The 19,666-nt window shown below is 35.1% G+C and overlaps 1 protein-coding gene across 1 annotated transcript; it reads right to left on the reverse strand.

Annotated features, from left to right (window-relative positions):
- Window positions 1-771: 771 nt before the first annotated feature.
- LOC101408595 (sulfotransferase 1E1-like) lies at window positions 772-17,936 on the reverse strand. The gene is made up of 7 exons (XM_014787837.2): window positions 17,786-17,936; window positions 15,840-15,965; window positions 14,939-15,036; window positions 10,979-11,105; window positions 9,251-9,345; window positions 3,043-3,223; window positions 772-884 (listed from the first exon to the last, which is right to left on the reverse strand). The coding sequence occupies exons 1-7, from the start codon at window positions 17,934-17,936 to the stop codon at window positions 772-774; spliced, it is 891 nt and encodes a 296-aa protein (XP_014643323.1).
- Between the last annotated feature and the right edge of the window lie 1,730 nt (window positions 17,937-19,666).

The raw sequence follows: 19,666 nt of genomic DNA on the forward strand, positions 1-19,666 counted from the left end.
AAAGAAGAATAATTCTTCTTCTTTTATTTTTGTTTTTATTTTGTTTTACAGGTAAATATTATTTTTTAAAACTTTAGTTTACATGTATTATATTGTATATCGAACAGAAGGAACTCTAGAGCTTAAATGTTTCAAATTAGCTGAAGACATTCAAGCATAAATTACACTTATTGAGATTATTTATAAACATCTTGAAATCAGTTTTGTCATCCCCAAAATTTACATAAAGCTAAGATAAATTCTAAATTAAGCCACTTTTCAAAAAGTGAAAGAAAATTAAGAAGGAAATTATAAATATAGTTATGTTCCTTAAGTTTTTTACTCTTTAGTTTCTCTTTTAAGGTTTTCAAAGTCCATGTGCAGTTATTAATACACATATACATTTATGCATATATGTATAAATATGTGTATGTATATATTTGATGTACTACTAAACAAAAAAAAAGTAACCACAAAAATAAAGAATTTGAAGTGCTTGGATATTTTTAATGAGTCTTTAACAACTTGAACTATCTGTGTGTTCCTACATCATTGCTGTAGATTATAGATTCGTGTCATATTTAAAAAAAAAGAAGAAGAAAAAGAAAGAAAACAAAATAAAAAAGATGATAGGGAAAAAATTCTTCCTACTTCTTATTTGAAGATCTCAAAAACCATGTGAATCTGACCATAATCATTCACATGACTCCTTCTCTACCAATCTAAAATATGAAAACGATGGGGAATGATGAGAAGAAAGCTTCCATCTCAGATATGTTAAGAAATCCCTTGTTAGATCTCAGTTCGTAAATTCAGTGTAGACCCCTTCATTTGCTCCTCGTAGTGTGTGTCAAATTTCTCATTCAAGGCTACTGTAAAGTGATTCTTCCAGTCTCCTACAATCCCTGTAACAGAAGAATAAAAATAGTAAATACAATGTCTTCCAGCCAGAATCATGAAGTTTTCTAATATTCATCACTTTCGTTAACCTAATCAAATTTTATTCTTGTAATCCTCAATTATAGAAATAAAATGCATGTCATAAACGATATTTATATTTGAGCTTGCAAAGAAGGATTTATTCTAATTGTTAAAAAACAAAGCAAAGCAAATTTCTTTCTCTGACTCTTTCCACATACTATACTTCACTTAATTTTTCTTCTCCAATTTCCTCTAAAATGTTGGGGCTTCTAAGATGAGATCCATGTTTTACTCACTTCCAAGATATTAAATATCATTTTCATGCTGATAACACTTAAATCCAGACTTATGGCTCCATATCCAACGGTCTACATGACATTGCCACCTGAATTCCATCCAAGTATCTCAAATTCAACTAGTTCAAAAATAAATTCATTTTCTTCCCCACCAAATTGTGTTTTCTTGGTGAAATTTTCCATAATCTGGCTAATCACAACACCAGGTATCTGAGGCATAAATTTGAAGGTCTGCCTCAACCACAACATCTAATTCTTTATACATACTCAGACTTCCTTCATATCCATTGCCTCCTTCCATTTCTGCTGCCACTGCCAGAGAAGCTAGAAGCTCCTCAGTGTTTCCCGCCTGTGCTAATATCTTTTGCTTTCCATCACATTCAACCCTCCCCTGGTCAGAAGGCAGTCACTCTGTACTTTAAATTAGTTAGCAGTTCACTTTCCTCCTTAGCTCAAGGAGCTCTCAGCTTTCCCAATGAAATAATCCAAAACGCAGAAGAGAGAAAATGTGTGTCCTGAGGATTGGATAGACTCTGAGCATATAGCAGTTAGCAGCCCTTTACAAGCATGACAATTAAGTTTATTGTTTATTGTTTCATCTTCAAAATATGTGTGGAGAGGCTGGCCCTGTGGCCTAGTGGTTAAGTTCGGCCTGCTTCGCTTTGGCGGCACGGGTTCAGTTCCCAGGCATGGGCCTACACCACTCATCAGTGGCCATGATGTGGGGGCAACCCACATACAAAATAGAGGAAGATTGGCACAGATGTTAGCTCAGGGTGAATCTTCCTCAAGCAAAAGGAGGAAGATTGGCAACAGATGTTGGCTCAGAGTGACTCTTCCTCAGGAAAAAAAAAAAAAAATGTGTGGACATTATAGAAAAGGAGACTGAGATAATCTGAGAAGTAAGTAACTAAAATATAATCTGCATGTTAACTCTTTGTTCAGGGGCTCCCTATTTTCGCCCAGTGTCAGGTTTGTTACTCCTATTATTTCAAAATCCCTGACCCTCCCACTGACAATTTGGTTTAAAGAACAAGATTTTCTTTGTTCTATCTCTGCTTCACATATCAGTAAGCCTGCATGTCCCAATACTCTGCATATGCTCCATGCCTTTGGATTTATAAACTGGTTATACCTCATCAGACCCTGCCTCCTCCTAGGAGAACATCACCTCATTGTACTTCGATATTTTTGCGAAACAGACCTATATTTGCCACTGGGTGTTTTGAAACTTAGTCTTTTTTTGCAACAGGTTTATTGAGATATAATTGATATACAAACTACTGTGCATATTTAATGTGTACAATTTGATGAGTTTGGACATTTTTCACTTAGTCTGGAAAAGTGTCTGCTGCTTGGTCAAGGAAAAGCTGACTAAGTGTTCTAAGCTTGTTTCCTCATCTCGAAATGACATGATAATAGGAATTTTCTCCTGAGTCTCTGATTAGAATTTAAAGAAAATTAGAATTTTAAAATTATCTATATTTATATAATGTACATGGTGCAGCACCAAGGCACAGAGGCTTAGTAAATGATAGCTAGTAGAGTGTAGCATCAGTGCTGGTGCTCAGGTTGCGGTGGCTGCTGGTCATTCTTAATATAATGTGCTGCATATATTAAATAATCAACAAGTAATAACAATTCATTATTAGCAGAGTAGTAGTACTAATGTTCTATGCCTTTGCAGAACTGTTAACTCAATAAAAAGAGTGCTCAAATGTGAAACAGCTCTGAAGAAAACAAGCTGGGTCCACAGGCATGAACAGATCTCAATGGATGTTTGCCTGTAACTATTTCTACTTGCAAATTCCTCTAACAATAGAGGCAAATGACATGACTATCTCACCTTTTCTCATGAAGGGAGATATTTTTTGGTTCATGACTTCGTCTGGTAGTATTGTGTAATTGGTGGATGGATTGTTCTTCATCTCCTGGAATGAAGTATGTTGTACAATCTTGTCCACAAGCTCCTCCGATGTCTTCTTTCCCAGAAATTGTATCAATTTTATCACCTCTTTTTTGATATCCTAGGGAGAAAAAAATATTTTGAAGACTCAATTACTAAAATTGAATACATTACTATTTGGATTTAAAAAAAAAAGGAGAGAGAGAAAGGAAAATTTTTCTCTTTTTTTACCCACTGATATTTGAATTACACGTCTCTAAGTATAATTTTCCTCATCCATAAAATGCATATAAAAGATACTTCAAAGATTGTTAGAACAAGAAAGGATCTTATGTGTATAAAATACACTTTGTAGTCCTTGATGCATAGTATATGCTCAATAAATATAATCTGTGAATATGAATATACACATTGAACAACTACAGTCCCCAGTGACAGATCAAGTTTGGGGTTGAAAATATGCAGACAGCTTTCATTTTTCTCCTAATTTATTGATGTAACTAGTAAGAAGCAAAGGAACCAGAAAGATTAAGAAAATGTGCCTCCAAAAAGCAAATACTCAACATGGAACATCAGATGCATGTGAACCATAGCTACAAAGATCCTCATCTCTATGTCACTCCAATAGTGTATCCTATAATCCAGCTAAATCATTTGGTGCAACTATTCACAATACCAACTATAATGCTTATTCTGATATGTAGTTCCCTCTACACAGAATGCTGTTCTCAAATTCTCTGTCCTACAAATTACAGCTTGTCTGTCAGACTTCAGCTTAAGTATCACCTTCTTTGCATTGATTTCCTTGATTATTCCAATTTGATTACATGACCCTATTTTTATTCCCAATTTTCATTCCCATATAAATCTACTGTGCCATATCTTTATTCTCATAAATTTATTAATTTTATTGTCTGTCTTCCAGAAAAAAGATCATTTCTCTACATATAACTTTTTTAATTGAGGTAACATTGATTTACTACATTACATAAATTTTAAGTGTACGTCTCTGTGTTCCCCACCAAAAGTCTAGTTGCCATCTATCACCATACACATGTGCCCCTTTACCCCTTTAGCCCTCCCCCCACCCGCTTCCTCCTGGTAACCCTCAATCTGTTCTCTGTAATACGTGTTTATTTTTGCTTGTGTATCTTCCACATATGAATGAAATCATATGGTATTTGTCTTTCTCTGACTTTTTTCGCTGTTTGATGTTTGCTATGGGTTTGTCATATATGGTCTTTATTATGTTGAAGTACTTCTTTGTATGCCCATTTTATTGAGAGTTTTTATCATAAATGGATGCTCAATCTTGTCAAATGCTTTCTCTACATCTATTGAGATGATCACATAATTTTTATTCTTCATTTTGTTAATGTGGTGTATCACAATGATTGATTTGTGGATGTTGAACCATCCTTGCATCCCTGGAATAAATCTCACTTGATTGTGGTGTAGGATTCCTTTTAACGTATCATTGTATTCAATTTTCTAATGTTCTGTTGAGGATTTTTGCATCTATGTTTATCAGTGATATTGGCCTATAATTTTCTTTTTTTGTATAATTCTTATCTGGTTTTGATATCAGGGTAATGTTGGCCTTGTAAAATGAGTTAGGGAGCATCCTCTTCTCTTCAATTTTTTGGGAAGAATTTGACAAGGGTAAGTATTAATCTTCTTTCCTTTTAACTTGTATTTTATAAGTAAGTGTGTACTATACAATTCTGATACAGATTTGCTGTTTTCTGATTCTGTCTATCTATTTAACACCTCACTCAAAGCTTTGTATACCCTTGCCTTTTTCTTTCAGATAGGAGGACTCCTTTTAACATTTCTTGTAAGGCCATTCTAGTGGTGAACTCCTTCAGCTCTTGTTTGTCTGGGAAAGACTTTATTTTTCCATACCTGCAAGATAGCTTAGCTGGATAAACTATTCTTGGCTAACAGTTTTTGTCTTTCGATATTTTAAATATATCTTTCCACTCTCTCCTGGCTTGTAGGGTTCCTGCTGAGAAATCTGCTGATAGCCTAATGAGTATTCCTTTCTAGATTATTTTCTTTTTCTCCCTGGCTTCTTTTAATATTATTTCCTTGTCATTTATATTTCACAGTTTTATTATCATGTATCTTGGAGAAAGTATTTTTGTGTTGAGATAATTAAGTGCTATATCACCTTCATGGATTTTTATATCCAGTTCCTTCCCCAGGTTTGGGAAGTTCTCAGCTATTATTTCTTTTATTTATTTATTTATTTTTTTAGTTTTATTTATTTATTTTTTTCCCACAAAGCCCCAGCAGATAGTTGTATGTCATAGCTGCACATCCTTCTAGTTGCTGTATGTGGGACGCGGCCTCAGCATGGCCAGAGAAGAGGTGTGTCGGTGCACACCTGGGATCTGAACCCGGGCCACCAGCAGCGGAGCGCGCGCACTTAACCGCTAAGCCACGGGGCCGGCCTATTATTTCTTTAACTAAGCTCTCTGCTCCATTCTCTATCTCTTTTCCTTCAGGGATACCTATTACCCTTATGTGTTGCCCTTTCTAATGGAGTGAGATAAGTCTCATAGAATTTCTACATTTTTTTAAGTCTTAGTTCCCTCTCCTCTTCTGACTGCATCATTTCCAGGTTTCTGTCTTTGAGCTTGCTAATTCTCTCTTCCGTATGATATGCTCCATTTCTGATGCTTTCTGATACATTCTTCATCTCATTTATTCATTGCTCAGTTCCAGAATTTGTTTGGTACTTTATTTAAAGTTTCAATCTCTTTGGTAAAGTATTTCTTCTGTTCATTGATTTTATTCCTGAGCTCATTGAACTGCTTTTCTCAGTTTTCTTATACCTTGTTGAGTTTCTTCATGACAGTTATTTTGAATTCTTTATCAGTTAGATCCCAGTCTTCCATGATTTTATGTTTGGTTTCTGGAGAATCATTTTCTTTCTGTAATGCCATGTACTGTGGATTTTGTGTTGCTCGCTGAGTTAACTCCTCTGAGGTCACATTTGCTGTAGCATACACGTTTTTTATTTAGGTATTGCTTTCTTTTGATTCAAACTTTTCAACTGCTAGGAGATTAGAAGTCTTTCATTTGTTTTTCAGTAGGTGACACTATAGTGCTAGCTTTTAGTTTTTCTTACCTGAGCTATCTCTGGCCATATTTGAGAATCTTCATATTCCACCCTGCACAGCCTCTATTTGGGGTGTCACCAGTACTCTCCTCCTAGCCACCTGCACTTTTGGGGGTCACTGATGCCTTGCTATTGCTGGTGTTGCTGCAGTTGCTGGCTTTGCCACTGGGGCTTAAGGATGGCTGATGTCTCAGCAGCATCCGGGTCACCTGGATCAGGGGTTTCACTACTGTGGTAGGACAGGGAGGGCTTGGGAGGGAGCCTGGTACATGGGGCACCATTTCAGCTTTTGCTTGTTATCTCCTGGTCACAGGTGCAGCTGCCATTGGGGTGTAGAAGTCTTGTGTGCACCTCCACCACTGTTATCAGGCTCTGAGCCAAGACTGAGGGCTGTGATCATGGGGCTCTGACTCTTCTGTTGTTCCACTTCCTGTCGCAGGTGTCACCCTGGCTGACCAGCTAGAATGACACACGTGCCTCTGCTGCTGCCCACTGAATTCTCTGGGGATGAGGCTGGCTGGCTCAGCTGCTGTGGCCAGGGATACAAGATCTTGGGTTCTGCCTCCGCTGTTCCACCATTTAGCCTCTTCTATGTTCTCCAATTCACCCACCTTTGTATGTGCCAATGTGTGGATCTTTCTGGTATCCTAGTGTGTTGTGCAATGTAGCCTTTGTCGGGTCGTGGATGTTTTACTGTAGGTGGAAGGAGAGGGACAAAAGGATCCTCTCACGCCACCATGATGATGTCTTCCTACATACAACATTAATATGCATTATTCTCTTTCTACTTGATACATTGTAGACACAAGAGAAAATTAATTTATTCATTGCTAGGCTCCTTATTGATTGAACTCTAGAGGGAACCTGAACATGGCCATTATCAACCAAAATAGGGAGTAAATGGACATGGACAATTTGAGGGAGTGAGACGGTTAAATTAACTAATGAATTTTGTTTGTGTGTCTTTTAAATTTACAGTCTTCAATATTCTAGTTACAGAACAATGTTAGGTAATATAATAAACTACAGATTGTGGCTGCTTCTCATTCAGATTCGTCCAGTGAAAATTCTATAAATAAATTATAGTTTAATTTCTAAAATATCATTAACTATTTTATTTTAAATGTCCTCATCAAAACAATTATAAAATTACTGCAACATGAATTTTAATAATTGTGCAAAAATGTGAACAAGACATGGATGTAAATTGCTTTCCTGGTGCTAATAAAGAATGAGAATTGAGGGCCTGCCTGGTGGCATAGTATTTAAGTTCGTGCGCTCTGCTTCAGGGACCTGGGGTTCATGGGTTCACATCCCGGGCATGTACCTACACATTGCTCATCAAGCCATGCTATAGTGGCATCCCACATACAAAATAGAGGAAGATTGGCACAGATGTTAGCTCAAGGCCAATCTTCCTCACCAAAAACAAACAAACAAATAAAAAGAATGAGAATTGAGAGGACATTTCTCCTCTCTTAATGAAGAGAACCAGTATTTTGTCTATCTTTTAAAAATTATTTGTTATGTGTACATATGTGCTTTAAAGAATAAAAATGAACACAGCACCCATTACCTACTATCCACCTTACAGAAGAGAACATTCAAAGTTTGTTGATTTCTTCCATTTGCAAGTTTCTAACTATATTCCTTTAACTCTCCATTTCAATTCCCACAATCAACAACATTAACAACAAAAAGCACCCTGCTATACTGAAATTGATCTAATCAAATTGTGCTTTACTTTGTACTTTTCAAACTTAAGTATGTATCCCTAGACAATATATAGTTTGGTTTTACCCAATTGATGTGCATATTTGAACTTTACTCTTTTTCATTTCAATATAATATGTAATTGTGTAACAATAATATACATCATATATTGATTCTTGAGTCTATGTATATTTGGGTTGGTTCCAATTTTTATGATTATAGAGAATGCTGCTATGAAGACTGTTGTACACATAATATAATATACACAGCCAGAGTTTCTCAAGAATATATAGCTACTAGTAGAATTCCTAGGTGTTAAGTTTGCCCATCCTAAATAATGACAAGCTGCTTCCATAATTTTGTATTTTTTTGCTCTCTTTTTTGTATTTTTAACTCAGTGTGTTACTTCTCACTGATCCACATCCTGACTAACATTTATTACTGTCAGACTTTTTAATTGTTTTCAGTCTGGTGGGTGTGAAATGACAACTCATAGTGATTTTTATTTTGAATAACTCTGATTACTAATGAAGCTGGAGAAAAACTAAATTATGAGGAAATTTTGAGGCCATTATACTTTTGCGTATTGCAGTTCCAGCATTCTCTTTACTCTTTCCTTCTGGAAATTTAAGTCAATATATGTGGGACCTTATCACTCTATACTACATATCCACTAATCTCTTTTCAAAGTAGTCTATTTATCTCATGTGGTACATTTTATGAAATTTCCTCAGCTCCATCTTCTACATCACTAATTCACTATTTAGCCACGTCTTATTTATTATGTAAACCATCTCTTGATTTTCCAATTTTAATTTCTTACTATTTTAGAAATTCTATTTTGCTAATTTTTTCAAATCTGCATATCTTGTTTCTTTGTAAAAATTTTTTATTTCTTCTTTTATTTCCTTAAACGTGTTAAGCATAGTTATTTTACGGTTCTTCTCTGATAATTCCAACATCTATAAATGTAGAGTTCAGTTGACTCTTCTTGCCCATTGTGATTCCTTGTTTGTATGTGCCTCTGTGTGTGTGTGTTTGTTGTTGTTGTTATGTTTAATTATTTTATGAACTCAAGTTCTTTCAAATTTTATCTTTGGTAATTTTTTGAGACTTGGGTTGAAATGTATTAATTCACAAGAAGAGTTTTATTTACTAGCTTCAAATCTGTGCTAAAGTATCTGGATTACTGTAACTTTTGGAGGGGGCTTCATCATTTCTTTAAAGGCAGATTTTTGGATCTAGAATGTCGTCAAATGTTAACATTTTAGAAATTGCTAAGTTGCCCATATGTTTTCTATTTCTTACCTCCTGCATGTCTTCATAGAAAAGAAATAGCACATGTGGATTCTTTCTCTTTTCCCACCAAGATTTTGCATGTTTATACCAGGAACCGTAAGGAACTAAAATTAGAGATAAAAACAATGTACAGGCATGGTATCATCCTTCTATAGCTTGAAAATGAGTGTTCACACAAAAGTAGCAACAATACATAGAAATAAATGATCATAGAATGAAAACTAGGTATTAACTACACACTTGAACAAATTTCTATGCAGCAAGAGAGGCAAACTATGTTAAATAATCCAGTTACAGGAACATATTCTCAACTTTCATCATTATGACATGGTTTATCACACAGGGAAAAAGTGAAGGAAGTCCCCTTCCCATCAGTTTGATTCAGAGCTCATTTTTGAAACTGGTCTGTATGTCAGTATGTGTGTGTGTGTGTGTGTGTGTGTGTGTGTGTGAAATCTATTAACTTTCCTATCATTAGAATTCAGTCCAAGTCTCAGATTTACCATTTACAAACTAGCTTTGGCAACTGAAGTTAGTAACTATACAAATTTTTACTAAACTACCTGCAGTTTATGTGGTAACGGGTATTCTGTTAGAAACCCTTGGTGTCATTCTCACTCTAAAAAATTAGAAGATTTTGGAGATGATGTGATCTGACCAAGCGCTGTCTCTTCCTTTCTCTTCTCTCATGTATGTTCAAGTGTTTCACCCAATAATAAGCTGACAGAATAACATAATAATGTGTGAGTCAAAGTATTCTGCTTTGTATTAAATAAATTTGTATCTCTTCTGTTCTTTGAACTTATTGACAATTTTTTTTTTTACAGAAAAAGTTATATAATGATATTTATAGTGGTCTTATTCACCGATTTTCTAGAGGCGCAACCTTATCTTTCTCTGCCTTACAATGTGTGTTTTGATGATCTTGAGGAATATAATTTATTCATGATGATTTAGCATAAATTTTTCCAATGTAGCACTCATAAAGTACATATATCCTAATTTATTGAGTCAAATTATCTTATATAGACATAGAAATGGCATTATTATCAATTTTCTTTACAATTATTACCACAGGATCAGAATGGCCTTCTTTAGTTAATAATAGACTCTCCTGAACCATTTCTTCCTCAAGTCTAAATACTCAGTTGCTTTAGTCTGGAGTTAAATAAAAAGGCAACATTTCCAAGAATTTCTGCTCAAGTAACTCTGTAATGTTCTGAAAAATCTAGTTGAATGATTCAGACTGTACACTGGGTAGAATGAGTAAGAACTTGTTATATATTCAGACTTCTTTGTGAATTCTGGTCCCATGCAGCACCTGAAATTTTTCATAGAAACAAATAGGCATTGTCTGTCTCTCTTCTTTATCCCCCTTCTTAAATGGAGTTGTAATAACGTGCTGTGAAATTTTTTTCTAATAAAAAGAGACAAGAGTGAGAATTGGACACTGAGTTTTAGTCTTAGAGAGGAAAATCGTTACTTCCAATCCTCAAACACAATTATGTATTTATTTGTAGGCATTGAACTAGAGTGTCCAGTTTTTGCCATTTGCCATCCACATCCAGAAAACCTACTCTTGCTGTAAAGTTCAAGGGCTTTGAGAACTTCTGTGATTTAATTAAGCAACAGGGAAAGAACTAGACCAGGACAGACAACAAATATTTTTGCTCAGAGATTCCATTCGTCTTGTATCATTTACCCTGAAAGAATTTAAAGAAAAGAAGCTGTTCTCACCTTGTCCATCCATGAATTTCTCTGCAAACTCTTGAAAAGATCCAGGATGTGGATGCCCATCTACCATTAGAAAGAAATAATAAAAAGAAACCACCACATCCTTGGCATTCCGGCAAAGATAGATCATCTAGGAGGATGAAATCATATATCAAATCACTTAATTTTTTGAAACATAGTCTCATCAAGATTTAAAAAGGAAATAATTAGGGCCGGCCCCATGGCTTAGGGGTTAAGCGCACGCACTCTGCTGCTGGCGGCCCGGGTTCAGATCCCGGGCGCACACCGACACACCGCCTCTCCGGCCATGCTGAGGCCGCGTCCCACATACAGCAACTAGAAGGATGTGCAGCTATGACATACAACTATCTACTGGGGCATTGGGGGAAAAAATAAATAAATAAATAAAATTATGAAAAAAAAGGAAATAATTATGTTTTCAGCTCTAATAATACATATTTATTGTAGATAGCATATAAAATATATAAAATTATAAAGAAAAAAGTATTCAATAACCTGACATAAAAGCATCTTCTGTGGTGTCGTTCAATGTTAGTTACCACTTTTCATTTTTATGCTATTTTCGCATATAACACTTCATTTGAGTGTCACAGATTCCACTGATATAAATTGGACCAGATAGGTTATTATCCCCAATTTATAAATGAGGAAACTAAACTGAAGCTGAGTCAGAATACATCATTGAGAATAAATCATTGAGAGTAAATGATTTGGTAAATCATTCAGTCAATAATAAAGTCCTCTGGTATTTACACTATACCACCATCTTGCATACTAAAGAAAAAATGTCCTGCTGTTTCCTCACTCCCAATCTTACAGAAAGAAAAATGTTTATGAGAGTCTATTTAAATGCACATGAATCTCAGTGAAAATGTAATCTTCACCAACACCTTGCTGAGTTTCCGTTTTACACACAGAGGAAACACCAATAAATTAGCAATCAGGAGGCCTTGATTTTAGTTGCTGGTCCTATCACTAAGAAGTACTATCATATTGTGTAAAGCACCAATCATTTTGGACTTAGGATTTTTACCCACTAAACAAGTGAGTTGGGTCAGGTCCGTATGGTCTCCTTTAGGTCTCATAGTCAATGCTGCAGGAAAAGACCTTCAAAAGTATACTCCGATATCCCAGTGGTTTTCCATTCTGGCCACAGGCACAGCAACGATGCCATCAGAGAAGGCTGCTCTCGATTCTCCACTGTTTACTGGATACGACTAGGCTCACTAACTTCTCTTTCTCAAGTCTTGACATTTTCAAACAATTTTAAAGAAATATTCCAGTTTACTCTAAAAAGTATGGCTCTGGTTTTTAAGGTCCTGCTATAAAAACTTCTAATTCTTACAGAATGAAAGTGATATTTCTGTTCTTATCGAAGCTATAATTAGCCATATTGAATTTTTCTAATCTTATATGCAACTCTCCCTAGTTCTTTTTGCCTATTAGCTGAATGGAATTCTTTGCTAATACATTCATGAATTTACTTCAGAATTTTCATCCCTTGTATTTCTTCATGCTATTCTCTCTGTCCTGAATATTCTCTGCATCTCAAAATACTATCCATATTTAAAGCTTGACTCCAGGTCTTCCATGAAGATTTTTATTCTTCCAAATAGCAGGGAGCAAAAGCAATCCCTCTTCCCCTAAACTCCCATTAGTTTATCTTATCTCCATTTTGGCAGATCCTATTCTGTATCCCAAACTTCTTACGACACGTGCACTCCCTGCCTTCGAGGAAAATCTAGGTCTTTCTTGAAGATATGACTTTCCCTGCAGCTCTCGCAAGTCAAAGTTGCTAGTTTACCCACAATTCACTTGGAATCATAATCCATCTTAAAAATCCAACACTTGAAAGACCCCTGTTCCTGTGATACTCAACCCATACGTCTCCCAGATGAATTTCTAAGCTTGTGGTCATTCCCTGGCTTTAATAGAAGATTTGAACGCTTGCCTCATAGTATTACTCTCCATTGCAAATCCTGTCATCATCTTCTGTAATTTTAGTATCTGTATGCAAGATCCATCTGATTCTCTAGGTTCTTGTACTCATTGATTATTATCTCTATTTCACTTCAGCCAAACACTTTTATAATCAAATTGCAAATCTTGTCAGTACCCTAAAGGTTTCACTTTTGAAGCCTTATCCTGGAGCATCATGTTTTCTTCCAAGAAAGTCCTGCTCCTCTCTTCTTCCTTATCAATTATTCCCAATAAACCTCCCCTGCAAACAATCCAAGACCTCAAATCTATGGGCCTCACTTCTTCCTCATCTATTAGGCTTTTCCCTCTTTTTTTTTTTTTTTTTTTGCAATTTCTTCTTTTTTATCACTTATAGTTTCTGGCCCACCACTCCAAGCACACTCTCACTAATAATCTCAGTCCATCTGTCTTCTTGCCCCTTAGTGAATCACCTTGGACATACTTAGGACATGAATCCATCTGACTGTTTTTCTACTCTTTGATGATCTCTGAGATGATAACGAGTTTTGTGAGGACTGAGAATATGTAAATGTATAGTGTTTAATTTTGTTTTGGAAGTAAAGGGGTAACAAGGCTACAACCTATTCTCCAAAGGAAATAAGGTGACTTGGTCCAATTTCTTGAAAAAACAGCGATGACACATGTCCTGTAAAAGACATGAATGGTATTTACTAATGAGTAAATGGTATTTATTTTATGTATGCAACAGGATGTATGTGGTCTATCTAGGATTGCTTATGATAAAAACAAAACAAACAAATAAGAAACATTGGAATCTTCAGAATTTTGGATGATGGTTCCTCAGAAAATGTCAAATACACCATGTAACATCAGAGTACAAAACGAAAATGTTTCATGACTGTGATAAACCCCCTTTTTTGTTAGCAATGGCTGCACATAGTACTTTAATGTCTCTTAGGTGTAGTGTGAATCATAGTGTGCCCTAAAAATGCTATAGAGGTCTTGAGGAACACCATCATTGGTCCAAGACAATGTTTTGCCTTTACTTTGGGGTTACGTGTATCATTCTTTCTAAAAAACAAAACTGATCACGTCAATAAGCAGCTTAATATGTCACTAACTCCTCATTATCATCAAATAAGTCCAAATTCCTTAACTTGGATTCAGTGTCTGTTGTAATCAAACACAGCTTCTCTCTCTTCATTCATCCAGCCAATATATACACTCAACCTCCCAGCTAAACTGAACTGGTTTCAGATCCCCCCTGGGGTTGCATCTGAGATTGTATAGACTAACTCCTATGCATCCATCAAAAATAAGCTGAGATGTTACTTTCTTCTGGATGTCTTCCCTGCCCTCAATGTCTGGGCTAGAATTCTTCTCTTACTTGATCTGTGGCACCTCCTTCATTGTTATTTTTATTTGTCCCTTTCTCCCAGTGGCCCATGTGTCCATGAAGACAAGGATTGGATATGTCTTGTTAATTGTTATGTTGCTGGCAAATAATAGGCATTCAGTAAATAATTATTATGAGATACTTGTCTGATTGGTCCCTGTCTAATTCATTTGCATTCCTCACAATGCCAAGCACAATAGTTTGCAAAAGGAGTATATTGAATACAATCAGTAATAATAAGAAATACCAATGTAGCTACTATTTATTGAGCGTTTACAATCTGATAGGAATTATATAAAGCATGTTACAAGCATTATTTCATTTAATCCTTGCAACAACAAGATGAAGATTCTATTACCATCCTTCTTTTATAGATGAGGAAACTGCAAGTTAGAGAGTTTACTTGTTTTTCCAGAATTACCTCTAGAGTTGGAATTGAAATCTAGACTCTCTGACTATACTATAATCCACATTTAAGTGTCTATAGATTCAATGAAAGAATAATTAAACACGTGTATAATGTGCAGTTAGGATGTTACCTGACGTGATCATTCTAAAATTTCTTTGAGTTGGATGATGTTCTGAGAATACTTGATTCTGGTTACCTTACAGTTCTTTTCCCAAAATGAGGCTGGAAGAAGTTCAGGTGACAGATGAGTCTTCACTCTTCTAGGAGATGCCATCTGTTTTAGTTGTTTTATTCCTTAGTTTTAGAAAATTCAAGGTTAGACAACTGAAAATTATAAATATCTGTGTGGATTTTATAAATATTTTAAAAATAAAGTAAATTTAAGATTCTGTATTGTATTCATAGTAATAATACATACTCACTATGACAGAAGTTTAGATACAGAAAAGTATACACAAAAAATAAGATCAAATAAAATCTCACCACTTTGGAAAAATCATTATTAACATTTTGGAAGCAATTTTCTATATAAATATATCTATGTGTCCAGAATCACAGCCATTCAAATGCCACACACGCAGATGAAATTTTTAATATCATCTAATTGCCTTTTTTCTTAATATATTATACTCAAACCACAAGCTCAAGAAACATGTGACATTCTAAAAATTTTAATGGTTTCATAGTGTTATTATATCACTTTTAACAATTCTTTTGTTGGTTAACATTTATAGTGTTTCCAATTTTTCACAACATTAAAAGAATCTGTGACAAATACCCTTTTGCGTACGTCCTTGAAAATGTCATGGATATTTTCCTAGTTTTTAAAGTATTATCATATTCATCCCATAGAGAAATAAATGGTCACATGTTACTAGGCTCTGCTGAAGGCATATAAGTGCCATTCTTATTTACTGTATCCCAGACACATCCTATAACATAAACCCTGTCAAGATTTTAATTTAAATTTACATGCTTTACTGTGTAGAAGACATAATACTAATTGTCACTCTTGCTTATAGTCTCTTTCTTGGCACCATGTACACCCACAACTTAAAATATACATAGATAGCTTTTTAAATCAACTTTAACATTACCATTCATTACTCCGTCTTTTCTGCATTCCAGGTACGGTACTCGATTAAAAATGGCATCTTCTTTGCACTTTTCCACATCACCCTCTTTATGGATCATGTCTACGATTTCACTAACCCAGGTTATGCCTGTAAAAGTTAAAGAAACCTGAGTCTCCCACTGTCCGTGCAGGGCTGATGACAGGAGTGGTGGATTTGTAGCTGGATAAAGTAGGAAGAAATCAATACAATATTATTTGAAAGATGTCAGAATAACCCAAGGACTCAAGAAATATTTCCTCTAATATTTAATCTTATAGGACCCCAAAATAGTCTCGATAAATAAGGATGAATATTATGGTAAGACACACCTGTGGTACGAGTCCAAATTTGTCCATGATGAATTGTGACATTGTGCAAGCTGTTAACAATTTTTGATCTAAATTTTTACATGTAAAAGTAAGGAGACTTGAATAATAGTGGATACACTCAAGCATGCTTTCAACTACAGACTTTGCTGATATAGCTTCTTATGCCTCAATTTGAGCCCTAGTTCAGAGGAAACAGAAAAGAATAAACTGGTCCTTGCCCTATGGTGGTTTTGCCCTAAGGTCTTTTGAAGAGTCAGAAACAATGCTCAATGATTACAACACTTCTTAATTCTTAAGATTTTATAATACAGGTAGGCACAGGGATCTAAAGGACTGCAAAGGAGGACCATTTAACTCAGTGCGCTGTTGCTGCTATTGTGACATTCCAAACAGAAATATCAAGAGAACATAACTGAACTTAGATTTTACAAATTACTAGCACAAGTTCTCCAAATTTGTGAGATAGAGAAGGATTCTACCAGGAAGAAGAAATGTTTTTTTTTTTAAATCAAAGGTCAGATATTTAAGAATAGTATAGTGCTGAGGAAAAGAATTGCAAATAGATTATAAAGCTTAAAGAGTCTACCTGAAGAGATGTTTGGGGATAAGGCTATAGGGGCAAGCAGAGGGCAAGGATAAAATGCCTTGCAGTTCATTCTAAAGAGTTTGGGTTGTTTTCTAAAATTTTTAGAAAGACATTGACATACTTTAGACAAAAGAACAAGATTACCAGGGTTATGTTTTGGAAGAATTTTTCTAGTGGAAGAGTAAATAAAACAATGGCCTGAGGGGGTCAATAGGAAGGGAGACAAGAGACCTATCAGAGACTGATTGTGAGACATATCTATGAGACTAAATGGGAAAAACATTTTGATTGATTGAACATGGGAAACGAAGAAGCAAGAGGAATTGAATCTGGAAGAGTTCTCAGGTCTCCCTGCAGATGACTGGTCATGCTGACACTGACCCAGACAGGGAAGAGAAGTGGAGGAACAGCTTCCGAGTCAGAGTAGCCAAAGGTATATGCAGTGTTTGAGAAATTTAAGTGCTAAATGGCACAACCAGATAGAGTAGTCTGGATTGGACCTTTCTAATTTCTAAAGATCTGTGATTGTAAGACACCAGAAGTATGATAAACAGTTAAGCTAACCTCAGGAAAAAAGATGTTGCTTAAAAATGGAGTTTGGCAGATGGACTTGAAGTGGAACTAGTCAATTGAAGACAGTTTTTTAAATCTGTGAAAATTGCTCATACTCTGTTTGTATAATAATCGTGATAGTGACATAAGGTAAACAGAGTTGATAGTTTCAAGTTTTAGTTATGGTTCTATATTCATCCATCTATGTTACCTAATTTTCTGAAGTGGCCAACAATATCCATTTGTCAATGTGCTGCTCAAGTTATAGGTACAGATTGTGGTCTTAGGCTAGAGCTATACGACAACACTTTTTCTATGTCTGGATTAAAACTACTACGTATGTCTTTATTTAATATGGAGAATGAGTGTGGAAGAAGCAAACAGCTTAATATTTAGCATTCAAGGTGGGTTTGCCATTTTAGGTGAAAAGGGAACAAGTTTTACATAACAAGGAGACTTACCAGATTTGGGATAGGCGGCAATGACAATGTCATCTGGTCTTGCCTCGAATGCCTCCACATCATCCCAAAATTCAATAAAAGGTTTATACATTAGAATTCCATGGATTCTGCCAAAGTATGCAGAATGGTCAAGTTTGGAAGAATCCATCATAGAGTGGCACACTGAAAGAAAAAAGCTATGTTTTCCATGTTGTATATTGGAGTTATATATATTATATATAGCTCTGTATAAATGAGGTTATCTTGAGAGTCTAGCATTTCTCAGCTGTTGAGCATTTAGGGTAAAGGTGTATTAAAGAAGTATCTATCATAGTCCTGATGCTTTAAGAGTTTCTATTCGTATTAAGGAGATAAGTCTAACATATAAAAGAATAAGAAAGTACAAGGCACTACAAAGTAAATTTGAAACTATGTACAAAATGTGATACATTTATATTATCATATTTATACATAATAAATTCTATGATGAATGAAAACAGAGCCTTCAATTTCTCTGTCAGAATTGATGTGGCATATAAAAAGACTAAGAGGTTCAGAAACACAACAATATTTTGACAAAGAATCACTGATTAATTATGTATACATTAAATAACAATAAAAATTGATGGTCACATTTGATAGCTATTGCCAGATCTCAAAGTTAGAGCTTCCTTAGTTCCTGACTATATTTCGTTTACTGAAAAAAATTCAAATGCTTGGTAAGTGTATTCTTAAGAGGATGGAATTAATAACACTGTAATGGATGTATCTAAGACACGGATTCTTGAGTACAGAAGGTTCTTCTGTGACATCTGGCATTTCCTTTACTTCTCTCTCTCACTTGATCAATAAAGTAGTGGACACTTCCATTGAGTGATTTGTCTGAAAATTGTAAAGGTAAACAAGATAGTCATGACTTGATAATTCAACTCCCAATCCCATGACAACTCATTTCAAGTTCAGGAATTTTTAATTAAGCAAGCTTTCCTTCATTGGCTTTCAACTTCTTTCACTACCTTTTTTTCCCCAAAATTACCCCATTCTGAGTTTGTGATAAAACATCTCAACAAATTTTGTCCTTCTTTGATATTAGCCTTTCTAGATCTCCCTTTTATTCATCCTTGCCGAAAATGCTGTCTGGTAAGCTGTGATATCCTCATACATTTGTGACTACTGTGGCTTTTATTGTCTTTTTCAGAGAATTTGTATTATAACAGGAGCCTCTTGGAGACAATAGTTCTTTTAGCCACCTAATGTGTGTCCTTTAATACACACAATACCAATCCCTGAGAGATGCTCCAAAGAGAGGAAATGAAATTAGTAGATACTGTAACAAATTAGTAGAATTAAATTAGTATTAACTTATATTAAATTAAATTTAATTGAATCTAGTTAAATAAGGATTCGTAGAGTTAATCGAATGAAATTAGTAGATACTGTAACTCAAAGGAAGAAATATCTGACAGTAAAATTTTAGGAAGATAAGTGTCGTACAAATCAAACCAAATAATTAGACCATTGACTTATACAGAAGGCTTCTTCCGGTAGTGTCTTCCCCACTGTATTTTTTAGGTGGCACATTACAGATGAAAACTTTCAGATGTTGCCTCCTAACTCTCCCTCACCATCGTGTGGCACTAAATCCCATTGGTTCCTTCTCCATTATTTTCCTCTCTTTTCTATTTTTATGGTCACTGACCTAGTTCAGAACCTCTCCAACTGTTGATTGAACATGAAAATAGCCTTCCAACTGGTCTTCCTGTAAAAAGTGCATTTCTCCTCTTTCCACAACAATCAGAAGAATAAAAATGGGTGTTATTTACTAGGCACTTACTTTGTGCCAGACTTGACTAGTTTTATTTTAAAATCTTATTTATATGTAATAAAATTCAGTGAAAAGCA

Source organism: Ceratotherium simum, chromosome 8 (genome assembly GCF_057802395.1).
Source record: "Ceratotherium simum simum isolate JZ-2026a chromosome 8, ASM5780239v1, whole genome shotgun sequence".
Lineage (NCBI taxonomy): Eukaryota > Metazoa > Chordata > Mammalia > Perissodactyla > Rhinocerotidae > Ceratotherium > Ceratotherium simum.

Coding starts and splice junctions, on each gene's coding strand:
- LOC101408595 (XM_014787837.2), bottom strand. CDS start 17,936: ATGATGGATTCTTCCAAACTTGACCATTCTGCATACTTTGGCAGAATC. Junction 15,966..17,785: donor TGCCGCCTATCCCAAATCTG/GTAAGTCTCCTT, acceptor TAACTTTTACAG/GCATAACCTGGGTTAGTGAA. Junction 885..3,042: donor ATCTCCCTTCATGAGAAAAG/GTGAGATAGTCA, acceptor CTTCTGTTACAG/GGATTGTAGGAGACTGGAAG.